Raw genomic sequence first — 14201 nt, forward strand, 5'->3', positions numbered from 1 at the left:
TCTATGCACATAATGCAGTAAATCTCTATAATCCAGCCCAGTGAATTAAATGACACCCAAGTCGTTGACATCACTGTCGTAGAAAGATTACTGAAACTTCGATGCCAGTGGTCATTTGTACAAGCACGGTAGAATTCTCGAATGCTTCGGAATGGTTCACTGATTTATCAATTTGATGACGGCTAAGGTTGTAATCGTTGAACAAATATTTGTCACCTCGCGTTTCGTTAACTCATTAGCCGGTTTGCTGCATAGGCTAGGAAATATGGTGCGTTCATTTAGGTTTTAGGTCATGGAAAAAAGCTTTCGGAAGCTGGTTAAAACGTCACCAGGAAGGCATACTATATTGCGTGTATTTTCTGTTCTTTTGGATGTCATGCTATGCAACACTGACAATACTATTACAAGATACATCATCGGTAATCCGGTAATACACTATGCTTGTGTTGATGACTAGAAAATGGTCCTGCCTGCCTATTGATGTGTTTCGCCGACCTCTTACGCTGGTTTACATTATACTTGTCGTCAGTGGTCCGGATCCAACAATTCGTACGCAAGGGCGCATTCATGAGTTTCTCGAGGTTAATCGTCGGGCGGGCCAATGATCATTAATTTATTTTGTTGAAGCCTGTCAGTTGAATACATCTGCTAAAAAAACTCCACCTTATGTAAATTTACGAAAATTCGGGGGCGCCATGCCCCTTTGGTCTCCTCCGGCTACGCCCAAGTTCATAGATCCGCCCGCGCATAATATCCAAATTCAAATATAGAGTCGATTTTTTATGAAAATTACTGCTTAAAATTTATTTCCTCCGTAGTACCGCAGTGCGTACCCAGCCATGATTTCCGATCGGACCGACCTTATCGTGAATGCGACTGATCTTATTGTGAATGTGAGGAATGATCTTTCTGCGGGACTAGTCGCACCAACCCTAATATATTTCCACTACTATAGGTGTAATCACAGCAAAGCTCATTGGAGTCATAAATTTAAGTTAGTCGTATACAATGATTGCATCATCGATATGTTGTTCTAAAAGAGAACGAAGTTGCTGGATATAATATGTCAAAGGTTTGATGACGGATTTGAAGTGGGAGTTTGGAAATCTAGCCTACACTTGCAAGAACATTTTAGTTCGAAGAATATAGGAAAGCAATAGAGACACCGCGCTTCTGTGTAGAGAACAATAGGATTCGGCCAGGTATTTAATTCAACCAATAAAAAGATCCGAGATGGGGAGAAATTCAATCAAGGAAGTAGCCTACCAGATTTGAATTGACCAGCATAAATATGCGATGCCGTGACCCAATCGACTATTAAACATATACTAGAGTCCTTTTCGAACTGTAGTGCTGAACATGATTGCCAATTTGCTACAGAATATTATCACACTTTCACGCGCTTATTGTGTAAGTCAGGCGTGTCAAACTCAACTGATGTGGCGGGACAGATTCAACACTTCAGATCGCTCGCGGGCCGCACCGAAATTCCTGAATCCCAAAATACCTCAAATTCCACGCTCTTATTTTTCATTTGAATACTTCATTAACCAGCGTATATACACAATAGTAGCGTTGGGACCCCGGGAAATCCCGATCCCGGGATCCCGGGATTTGAAGCAATCCCGATCCCGGGATTGGTCCCGATGAAATCCCGGGATTTGTGAACAGCATCTACCAAGGCTTATGTAGCGCCATATCTCTTATTTTGGTAATAAAGCAGTGTCACAAACTCGGCTGATTGTCTAGAACAGTGGCCTCAAACACGCGGCCCGCCAAAACTGTTTTTGCGGCCCACGTCGGCGTTTTGACTTTTCAAGCATTCGACAATATTAAACTCGAAAATTTCAGATTTCGGATTTGAGAACTTGAAATTTCATTCTGAAACCCCTCCAAAAACCTGAATCGCTATCACACATCAAACGCCCATACTAGCTGCTAAATTATAATGCGACAGCTTTTACGATGACACGATGCATTTGACGTCTCGCATGGTTTCTAACTGTCTATATAACTCCTTATGTCACCAAATTATGCCAAGCACAACAATATTTTTTTTAAATGTTGAAAAATATGACTTTTTCGTGACAACCGTGAATATTACAATAGTGTATTATATTTTCACAATGTGTATGAAATGCTAATCTGCAAGGTCCGACAAAAAAGGCATACTGGGAAATACATATTATACCCCTATTTGATGCTGCTGCCCGCCGCGTCATCAAAAACTACGAAATTGGCCCGCGAGCAAATTGGAGTTTGGGTCCCCTGATCTAAACGATGATACTCTTGATGCTCTTATGTCTTGCGTCAATTCAATATCACAAGGAATAAATGTTATTTGTGTAACTTGTATGTGTATTTTACTACTTTTCTAATCCCGGGGAATCCCGGGATTGAGGAGCGAAAATCCCGGGAAATCCCGATCCCGGGATTTCAAATTTGACCCCGAAGTCCCAACCCTACACAATAGCCATGTTACATTATATTGCGGATCATGGGGGTTGTATTCTAGCTGCACACCTATTATTCGCAAACAGCGGAATTGACAATAATACGATGATTTGGCCGCTGAAAAGTTGTAAGCGGATAAAACAGTAGCTCTAACGATGATATAAGTTGGCATAGGCTACTCCTATGCTCCCTTCGTTTCAGTGATATATTTGCATCAACCCTGCGTATGCGTTGCGAGGAATGCAAAATATTTAACTGTAAACGAGGACGATCGAATTTGCTTCATGTTATTATATCGCGATTCGAGTTTCTCTCGAGGCTGGAGACCTCTATTGTATTTCCCATGTAGCCTGCATGTGCATATCAGGGTTGTTGGCATTTTTGCTTCTGCGAATAGCTATAGTTTTCGGACAGGGGAATGAATTCGCACATTCTTGCCTTCTCGGAATTGGGTGTTAATGTCAGCGACCTGCTCTTAACGGTGACTAGAAACCGCAACACCGCAGTCGGGTGGTTATAATGTGACGCATAAACGCACTCGACACGTGCTATCTTGATGGACTCTTCAATGGAAGTATTTCTTATAAAATATCTCAACATGTGTTAGAAATGTGCTGGATAATACAAGCGTTTTTTCAATCTACTCAGAATTGCTTCGCTGGCCGGATGAAATCATCTGGCGGGCCAGATGCGGCCATAGGGCTGTATGTTTGACACCCCTAGTATAAGTGATTATCGCTGTTTACAAGACTATATTATTTTATGTATTGCTCGTGAATACGTGGTTACTATATTCAGGCTATGCAGAAACAGTCGGAGACAGAACTGGGGGCAGAGTGGGGGTGATTTTCGACTTTGGTGTGAGCATCGGAGAGTGATTAAAGTAAAGTCATCGTGACTACATTGATATAGTAATCACCCAATGTATGGCATTATGGCCCGTCGGCATTTCACACCACTCTCAATGACAGTGCACACTGCTAAGTCAGGGATATCTAGATATCCCTGTGCTAAGTGAAAAATATAGGATAAGAAATCACGGTGCGTTACGGTCTATGTTCGTAATAGCATGTCAGTACTCAAAAATAATGATTGGCGGTTACAAGATAATGCAAATTCGACAACGTAAGAAAATTGTGCAGAGGATTTTTGATCAAGCTACCAATACAAATATTCACTTCTATTTGGCCCAATTTGATTAGCGATGAATAGGCTGTTTACGGCAGTATCTAGCTATAGATTCTACAGAATCGAATCACAGAAACTCCATAAGGATATAATTTGGCAATTTTAATAACCGATATAGTGTCCCTGAAAATAATTATGAAATTACAATCACAATTATGCAAGCATATATGCATAATTGTGCATTCACTCACTATATGGTTGTCATTTTCACAAATAAAAATTATTTGCAATAATGGAATGGGAATTAAGTTTCATCTTGACCGGGATACGGTACATTACATCAACTAAACAAGCGTCACAATGTGGAATGAGGGGATAATATTAGCAACAGTATCACGAGATATCAATTCAATGGATTATCTCAAATAAATCAAGAAAAAATAAACAAAACACAAAATGATAAATATATATTATATGGAATAGTATATCAATGAACAAGGCTGCGTCGACAGGCCATCTGAAAAGGTCCGAAACAACTGCGGCTTGGTTAGCCCAGTGCATTTCAATTTTTTCGTCGTGGTATACCTTTTTAACGTTTACTCGAAACTTGTAAACCCGTGACCATTTAACACTCTGAGTCCGTATAGTACACCTATAATCCAGGCGTGTTTAACCTTTTTGTTATTCACAGTCGTATTTCGATTAGATATATAGCATACGGTCGCATTCCGGCGGAGATTCGTCACGGCCCATCTGGACGTCATATAGGCCTACTCATGTTAAATTGGCTACTGGGAACTTCGCACCGCGGAGAGCCCATGCGGTGTTCTGTGCCGTCACTGATTTTTGAGATATATCTTGCGTAAAAAAGTTTTAAAATGTAGCAGCAGAACACCCCCGCAGGCTTTCTATCTATGCACCGAAATCGTGAATATAAATGTTAGGAAATGTTATCTGGATTCCTTTTCTAGACGTGTGGGGCGCTGAAGATTTTTCCACCTGGAAAATTAATTTCGTTGATTGGTTGTTTCATATATTACTGATAAATATTTATCCATTCTTAGCCCGCGTGATCACATTAACCGGTAGAGCTGATGGTGTACCTAAATGATATAGTCCTGTCGTGGCAATCTGATCTCCACAGTATGAGTATCAATCGCAAAGGGAAATGAGGAACCCAAGGTTGTAACCAAGTCACAAGGCTCCGAGTCACAAGTAAACCTTATTTTTATAATTTTGACTCGAGTCAGGTCGATTCATTTTCAATTCACCACCGAGTTAAGTCCGAGTCCAAATCCGCAATCAGTATAGGTCAAGTCCGAGTCATTTACTATATTTAGGAGAATAACTCTAGTCAGATCGAGTCACCAAAAAATCGCGATTCGAGTTGATGAACTGGAACTGGATGAACCTCTTGGATAAATTTAACTTGGATACCAGTGCTTCTCACGAAAGCGTATTTATTTTGGTTTACTCTGTGGTATGTTTGGGCGATCCCAATATCTTTGAGTATAGCAATCCGGTGATGTAAAATTATTTGTATTAACTACGTACCGTAAATTTTCGGCATCAGTACTTTCCTCCGCTTTATCGGTACATCATGTAGGATGAGAGAGGCCGATATTAGTTATTTTTGATACCGTAACTGCCGACTTGTGGTTGTGGCACGACCCACTTCTAGGCTTTTTGTAAGACACCGCTTATGCCTAAAATATGGCGAGGTGTATGAAACATGTGTGACACGCGCGATATCAATTTGGGGTGCCTTGCGAGCTGAATTTGTACTGCGGGGTTCAAGGAATGGACTATTCGGTGCCGACCATTTCGACCAGTTCATAACATCAAACAAATTTGTGTAATCTAAAGGTCGGCGCATCTACATGATCAGGTTAAGCCTTAATCACTTTCTTACGGGTGTGGACCTTTTGGGATTGCAAACATACCCCCCAATTTATTCCACTCGATGCTTTGCAGCCGACGGCACGAGAGTACGATGTTTTAAAGCACAAGCACTAATAAGTGGTTTGGTTATTGATGAACAGTCGAAATGGTCACTGATGCCGATTTGCAGCGCAAACCGATTCGTATTGAACAAATGAACAAATATTTGTTCTCTGATATCACCGTACGCTGACCGCTCAAAGTTTTGGAAACAAATAGCGCAATATTTATATGCAATTAATTCAGCTCTTGGCTTATGACCTTTCGAAAAGTGATCTATAACGTACTACAACCGGTTGCAACGTAATATGGTTTTGTGTCTTATGATCTCCTTGCTTTCGGTGGTATCCCAAGCGATAGGGAAGGAACATTCAGCGACACCACGCCAGCAGGCCGTTAGATATAGGACAATGACCTCGGTTTAATGCTATCTAGAAATTCAAGCCATGGCATACCAGAATTAACAGCTGCAACGTCAATGGGTTGCGGGTTCGAGTCCGACCGAGGTCGACTTCAGAATTCGTACCTAAGTGTTGGAAGTTTATCTAAGCTTCTCTTCACCATCTCACCAGTGTAAGCGGTGCCTTATAAAAGCCTAGAAGTGGGCCGTGCTACAAGTCGTTATCTACGGAATAAATATGAATAAATTGGCCAGGTGTAAATGGCCATAGTAGTCGGCAAACACCATGAATACAACAAACAACAACAATACTAGAATTAAAGCGTTTCGAAACTATTACAGACGAATCTATTTTTTTGGATGTAATTATTATAATAACCAGCCGCTGTAGATCAGCGATTAGAGCACCGGTTTCGCCAAACTCGGGGGCCACGAAGAAAAATAAACTGACGAGGAGGTAAAATACAGGAAAATATATTTCTCAGGTAATAGTCGATATCTGAAAGTATCGGTTCTGGCGCCAATGCTGATTTCACGAAGTCAGAGCGAATGAGCTTGTGGATGTTTTCCTCACAATACATCATCAAATTCGCTTTTCTGATTTCCTGTGGGAGACTGTCTACATACGGCTGAGAAAGAAAATTACTGCGTATATAGGAGGGATTATTGCCGACTTTCACAGATGTGAAATCAGCCTGTGGATACTTAGATCCAGGGAACTCGAATATCTCACTATATTGAATGTTCAAGGAATCTCACGTAATCATCTGGTTGATGGTCATGTCAGATCTTACTACTGTTAAAAATGATCTCGTTCAGCTCACTAAAAAAACGTTGCCCTCGTGTTTCGGTATTTCAGACGATGATCTTTTCTTATGAATAGCCTATTAGAAATCGCAGGACCAGTAAATACGACCCAAGAGCATTGCAGTACACCGAGACAGCATAATTAAGAAGTTTATTTCAGTGAATCTCAAACTTTTTCTAAAAAAAAAATAAGCAACGGTCGATTTGCAATTTTTTCATGAGTTCGGTTCTTCTTGATCTATTGATATATGAATTCGATGTCGGTTCCGGACAATTTTTTCGACATCATGTCATCCATCATTTCAGACTGGGCGACGGTGAAGGTGTCTTTCCATGACCCAACTTGTCCTAAAACAGAAAAATGTTTGGATAACGTGTTTTATAACAGATAGGAAAAAGAATCGAGATCTAATCGAATAATATTTTAGTCGCATCAGGGAAGCACCGCGCTTTTAGCAGAAGATCCTGACGTTCAGGGTATAACAGAAAACGAATGGCTACTCGACGCCGTACAACACAATTCAGTAATTGTAATCAAGTAATAATAATGTCCAATCACGATACACATCAATAATGAATTGTCTTTTCAGGTGTATTCAGTCAATATAAAACTTCATATTTCATCTCTAGGAAAATATAGCAATATTCAAAATTTCAGCAGCTGCAGAACATGATGTAAAATTGTATTTTACAGTCACCCGTCAACTAGTTTACACAGTTTTCAGATATATTTTATTTTATAAGACGGATATGGTTAACACCTACCCTTTCGTATGAGATTCATGGATTTTCTCACGGCGTTCATATCAGAATCAGATGTTGAATCTTCTTGCGTCTTCTTCATCGTATCAAATGATGTTCTCTCTCTCACAACGGAAATTTGCTCCTCATTCAAGTCAATAGCAAGGAATTTTGCCATTCTACGGATTTCGTTTGTTGGGTCCTGCATCAGAATTTTGTAGTAACATGTGGGGCTGTGGAGTCGGTAAATTTTACCACCGACTTTAACTTCTTAGTTGGAGTCGGAGTCAGGGTCATTTTCACGAACTATAACTCCGACTCCAGTCGGTATTTTTTCCACTACTCCGACTCCGACTCCAGTCACTATAGTTTTTACAACTCCGACTCCGACTCCATCAAGCGAAAATTAGCCAAACTCTGATTCGGTCTCCACAGCACTGGTATACCATGTACCTTAATACACAACGATATACTATGCCATGCTGTACAAGCTAAATGGCATAAGAACAGCACAAGTGCAACATGCCCGAAGCAATGTATATAGGCCTACCTATTATAGCGTCGTAAGATCAACTTTGTCAAATGTGGACAGATATTAGAAAAAAGCACAACGATTTCGATAAGTACCAGTGTACTACCATCCGGGCTGTGGAGCCCGAGCCGGAGCAAGGAGACTGAATCGGAGCTTTACACGAAATTCAATTGGATACGGAGCAGGAGCTGACGACAGTCGTTCGAAAAGTAGCTCCAGCACCGGTGTATTTCATAAGATGCAATGTTATTTCCTACTACTATTCGCTGAACTCCATGTTTTACCGGCAACCTTTCAGAAAATTAAGAATTGTTGCCTCTGTGACGCCACCTTTTCCAACTAACTACGTTGCCGGGGATTATGATCAATTGATCATAGCTGCAACTGATGGTCCTGACTACCGATTGACAAATATGATAGTTTTCACTAAGGTATTTACTGGAGCATGAGCAGTGGTATTGGTATCAACGAGTTTCGGAGCCGGAGATAATGGCGGGTTTATGGTCAAGATCACTGGAGCTGGAGCTAGATGTGCAGGCCGGGACAAAATCACCCTAAGATCGTCTGCCTTTACAAAATTGTCAAATCTATTCACGTGGATGTTATCGGTCGGTAGCGACAGTATAATTTAACTATTGTTCAATATTTACGTTTCAACATTATTATCACTACTCAGCACCTTCTTAAGGTTTTCAAAGTGCACAAAGAGCACGTTGGGATCGTCCTTGTATTCATTCCATCCAAGTAGGAACTCAGCATATCCTTCGCCCGGTTTCGTCACCGGCACCGGCTGTTTTCCTGTGGAGATGAATCATAAACTACATCGCACTTACTTTGAGAAATTAATATACATTTCTACATAGATAGAAAAAGGATGAATCATTTGATTTAGATGCCTAATGGCATATCCCTATATGTTCAAGAGAGAGAGAGAGAGGCTTGGAATAATTTCACTATACCGTCAACGTAATCCGATAAAAACTGTGACCACTCTGCGTTTAGATGCTCTCTTATAGGTGCGAAACCAGGACCTTTGCTGAAATGATACCACGACACTGCTTGGTCTTTTGGGTTTCTTATTGGTATAATCACCTGCAACACAACAAAAATATATCGACGATGTCTTATTGGTACATCAGGATCTAGCTCAGCGGTTCTGAACATTTTTGTCTCTGCGGAATCCCTCTAGACCGTCACGGACCCCTGACGATTCCTTAAATATGTTTTAGTTCACGCTTTGATTGCGATCGCAACATATATGGGCCTACGGCATTCTGGGATAATATCGTTATGTATATAATAGGAAGGAAATGGATACCGTAACGAGTTGCAATCCCATTAGGACAGACTTCAGGAATATGTTCACTAATTTGCTGAGACTGACAAATTCAAATTTAGAATGTTTCGTAAACATTAGGAGGTTTCCTTCATTGACCTTTCTATTCCAACTTCTTATCATGTCCACAAAACCACTACAAAACATCAACATCATCTAAACAGCAATATGTTTGTATCACTAGACCTACCCCTCTGGAATTTTAATCAGTTTGCACAGTAGGATATTTCATCCCGGACGGCCACGTTGCTGACGTGGCAGTGGAAGTTGAAGTTTGAGCATTTAAGAACCGAAACCGATTTCCCTAGCTTAGAAAATTACAAATTAGGTTTTCAATCGTGTTGCAAAATCAGAGGTCTTGCGGACCCCATGAAAAAAACGCTTCACTGTTCCTGCACGTCCGTCGCAATTTCCCTGGGCAACGGTTCTACCTTCGTGTGGCTTCTTTTAATCTTTTCGAAGTTCAACAAAGGCGCGGGCAGATGTGTCAAAAACGGTGTCCGAGGCAGCGATAAATAATTCCACAATTCTAGTTTTTCCCCTGTGAATATTGACACATGAATATTGACACACTCGAGTGCATAGTATCTGGCGTAGATCGCTCACCTTTGGCACCTTCCAGCATTGAGAATAGGTGAGGAATATCTTTCATCATCGCCATCGCTTTCTCATCAAAGCCGAATATCATTTGCTTTAAGATTTCTGCTATCCAGTTCGTCCCTAATATTGTATGGAAAACGATCGATATTGAGTTTGAAATGACGAGGAAAGCATAAACAGTGGACCAGGTCCTCCATCTCTATTCAGTCAACAATAAGAACTACGAGCCGCAGTTTGCCAACCCTGCCATATAGGCCTACCATAATTTTCATATAGCATTCGCGTACTGTTAAGTTAGAAGGTCCAATCCGTCACAAACGCGGTATTTTTCGAAATGACTGACATTATCAACTTAATCGCTTGCGTAAAAAATAGCGAACTTTCATTTTGAGACATTGACATTTATTGTTGTTTTCCTTGCCGATGATTCTATAAAAGCCCGTTCAACCTGCTCAACTTAACTTTATTACATCACAAGCCACATTGCTGAGCATCACAATTGCACATTGTCACCCCCACAGCCTTTCCGCACATTCGTACTACGGATATCTAGAACTCCCAGATTCGCACTCTTGCAGTCAGTCGGTAATATTTATCAACGTCTTACTTTATTGAGGCATTTAGCAGTCAAGTTACTTGTGCGCTCTACAGCCATAAAGACTCAAGTTCGTATCCAGAAAAGAATTTAAAGGGGGCTAAAATTATGATGAGATAAAAACGCCCTCATCTTAAAGATATGAAAATATAGTAAAAATCTATGCGCTTGAGCCCATATTGGGTGATTAACATATTTTTAGGGTGATTTTTCACTGACATACATAATGTTATGAAAGATCAGCATGCCTCCACTTCCGCGCTATGCGCGAGAATTTTCCGAAGTTGGTGTTTGAATTTGGTCAATAATATTGGTACTTGCACTGGTCTTGTACACCCCATAGGGCGATTAACCGAACTACTGGGGTCTTCTTCCCCAACCTCTCAAGTCACGGCTACTTGAAAGTTCCTTGTCATGTAGGCACACCGTGTAAATCTTATATATTGGCGTTAAAGCGTGACGAAATTCCCTAATTCATGGCTAAATTTTGTCAACAACATTAGTAATTGCATATCACAAATTGATCACGTGATCAGTTTTACCAGTAGAGCTAATGGAGGTGGTGTCTTCGAAAGTTTAGGGCATGTTAAAGATATACAGTTAATTAGTTATTATCCATCTATACGAAGGGCAGGCGTTGTTATTAATTAATCTAGATTAATCTAGAACAGTTTCTGCATGGTCTTATTTCATGACCTCTCGGCTTCTTATATGGCAGGGGCGGGTAACATACGGCGGCCCGCGGCCCGCAGAGAGTTTCCACCCTGAAAGTGATATTTTAATCTGATTCTGATGAATTCTGATTTGAGTATTGGCAAATGTTATGCGTCACAGAATGAATCCAAGTTTGCCAACCTGTGGAAGATGGTCATGAAGCTACTTATGTTCTGTTCGGGTCTACAATACATACATTTGCCACATTCAAAGATTTTCGACCCTGAACATCAACATTACAAAATACTCCATAAATTTATGTATATTTACGAAATTATTTTGGGCTCCCATTCGAGCTCGCCCCCCAGTTGGGGAGGGGGTCTGGTGTGATATTCTTTTACGCGTGCACCATCGAGATGCTTTGACGATGGAGATGCGACACGGCCTTTAGTAAGGTCATCTAGTCTGCACCCCCTTTTCTCCTCCGTGTTCTCCGTGGAAGCTGAGCGCATAGCAGGATAGCCGCGAATACCAGTTTTCGAGTCTTTGGTCGCACCCGGTTGGGGATCGAGCCCACGACCTACCGATCAAGAAGCCGGACGCATCACCATTAGCCTACTGCACGATCTCGCTGTACAGTTGTACATCAGGCATATTTTTATTTAGGCAATATCCGAGACCAGTAGGCTACTCAACAATCAAACAACTACAGAAATCATATATCGCGCAAAGCGCGAAGAAAAATTTCAAGTCGAATACATCTGCTAAAAATACTCCACCATGGTAGGAGAATATGAATTTCCGTTGTACAAAAGTACAATTTTTAGGCTTGACAAACTGCTTTTTTGACAAACAAATATTTCGCATCATGCCATGTTGATATTGATAGAATGACTGAGAATGACATGAGGGTTCTTCATAGTCAATTAGCCATTTATGCGCAGTATAAAATTAGAAAAACTACAATTTTCTTCCTACCAAGTGAAATATTTAAGGGTAAATACAGTAATTTTGGGCTTTTTGAGGGGTATAAATATTTTCTGACAGAGAGCCAATCTGACAAAACTAATGTGATATTCGTAATCAGCAACCTCAAAAACCCCTGAAACGGCTCTCAGATGTTCTGCCTAAAAATTTTTTTTTCATTTTGTTGACCAGTGTTATATATCAATTAATTATAATTGATTGATAGTCCTATAGCTGGCGACCCGTACTATCAGAATTAATATTACTGGTCTTAATAGAAAGCTAGTTTCGCGCTTATTCTGACAATGCAAATTAAAAACTGGTCAGGACAATGGAGCCACCCCTAAATTGCCGTGAAAGTCTGAAGATTCACATGGTTCCGAGCAATCGCTCGACGCAATTGGCCATTGTTACGGTCGTTGTGTTGCGGCCCTCCGACTGTACCGAGCAATCGCCTTTGACAGCTGTTTCGTCTTTCAAGTCGGGGATAGCGTCACGAATAAATTATAAATCAATAGTCTCATTTGCGATGGTATCACAGTTTCATAATTACGTTAACAAAATATGATCACGTCATCATGTTAAATCAAAAATCCAGAAAGTACTCGACACCCACTTCTACATAAAAGAAATGAGATGAAATATGTGAACAATACTACCTGCAGATAGATAGGGCTGTTTTTAAAACGAAAATCGATTTAAAACAAACATGTGTAAAAGAAGGGCCATGTTTGAAACATGTTTTTATGGTTTTTTTCTAAGCCATGACGTCACGCATATTCGATTGAGACGTCATAGTGGATCGATAGCCACAATTGACAATATAGGGTAAATATAGCTCCTTTGAGGAAATAGGCTTCCAATCCCTGTCATGTCATCATGAAGGGACTCATAGACGAAACTACAATAGATATATGGACAAAAATAGCTACACAAGCTGATAACTAACAAACTAACTTGGAATTCAAATAATATTGATTTATGGATGCAGGCATACCTGTTTTGGGAAAGGAGGACAGTATAATGGAGTTGTCAGGAAAATCATATTCTTCGTACACTTTCTTTGTTGCATCCGAGTTGAACAGCATCGAGAACCGGTACCCCTTCCAGCCTGGTTCTTTATATCCAGGAGTGGCAGCCAGGCCTTTTGCCATCACGCCCTTCATCTCCGCTATTAATACTTTCAAATGTTCCGGTAATTTTGACATAATACCTTCCATATTGATAATTCGATTTCCAGCTCAGTAGAAAAAATAATCCCTGTAACCTTGAACAAGGACAAATGTAGGCTAAGTATTCCGTATTCGTCTTTTAAGCACTACTACAATGAAACACATTGTACAAATGTACAACGAATCACTCCCACCACAGCTGTCCGTATAGGCAGGCCGGAGAGCAGTGGCATTGAAATGTCGTGCTGTTCATTTGTTCTAGGTAACATAGTTATTATCAGGAGGTGAACAGTAACGAAGTAATTATAATACTCGAGTATAGGAATTTCCCATACTTCAATTATTAACTCGACCTATTTTGTTTTTAGACCACTTGCACTTCAACTTCAGCAGTCTTCAAGTTAAATACTTGCTTTGTATACTTTCTATCAATATTCTAATTCTCGCTATATTTAAAAGAACTTATTTCATAAGTCGCTTATATCTAGGGTTACCACGTCCTCTTTTAACAGGATTTGTCCTCCTTTTTGAATTTTTTGAAAGTGTCCTCGGAGGGCGCCCTTTTGTCCCCTTTTTTGAGATTTTGTCCTCTTTTTTGAGAATTTTGGTCAAATTTACGGCCAAAGACGACTGAGATGCCGTAAATCAGCACCGAAGTCACGCTCCTGCGGGTATTTCAAGAGCGGAGCCAGAAAGTTGACTTTTTTTTCTAGTCAACCGACCACGCGGTGGGAAAAATTTACAATTTTTTCCCGATACTCCTCCGGTTTTACAATCATCATCATCATTGGTTTATTAGCAATTTTATCAGTTCAATACACCACAAAAAATGCGATACAATGAAAAGACAGGAAGATGTCGAAGCGACAAGGAGT

General features: G+C 40.4%; 1 protein-coding gene across 1 annotated transcript; it reads right to left on the reverse strand.

Annotated features, from left to right (window-relative positions):
* Window positions 1–6913: 6913 nt before the first annotated feature.
* LOC145447045 (sulfotransferase 1C3-like) lies at window positions 6914–13446 on the reverse strand. The gene is made up of 7 exons (XM_080325475.1): window positions 13152–13446; window positions 9946–10059; window positions 9771–9880; window positions 8963–9095; window positions 8683–8801; window positions 7496–7673; window positions 6914–7078 (listed from the first exon to the last, which is right to left on the reverse strand). The coding sequence occupies exons 1-7, from the start codon at window positions 13372–13374 to the stop codon at window positions 6969–6971; spliced, it is 987 nt and encodes a 328-aa protein (XP_080181601.1). The 5' UTR covers window positions 13375–13446; the 3' UTR covers window positions 6914–6968.
* Between the last annotated feature and the right edge of the window lie 755 nt (window positions 13447–14201).

Source organism: Botryllus schlosseri, chromosome 9, assembly GCF_051294905.1.
Source record: "Botryllus schlosseri isolate E-star chromosome 9, Bs_hap1, whole genome shotgun sequence".
NCBI classification, from domain to species: Eukaryota; Metazoa; Chordata; class Ascidiacea; order Stolidobranchia; family Styelidae; genus Botryllus; species Botryllus schlosseri.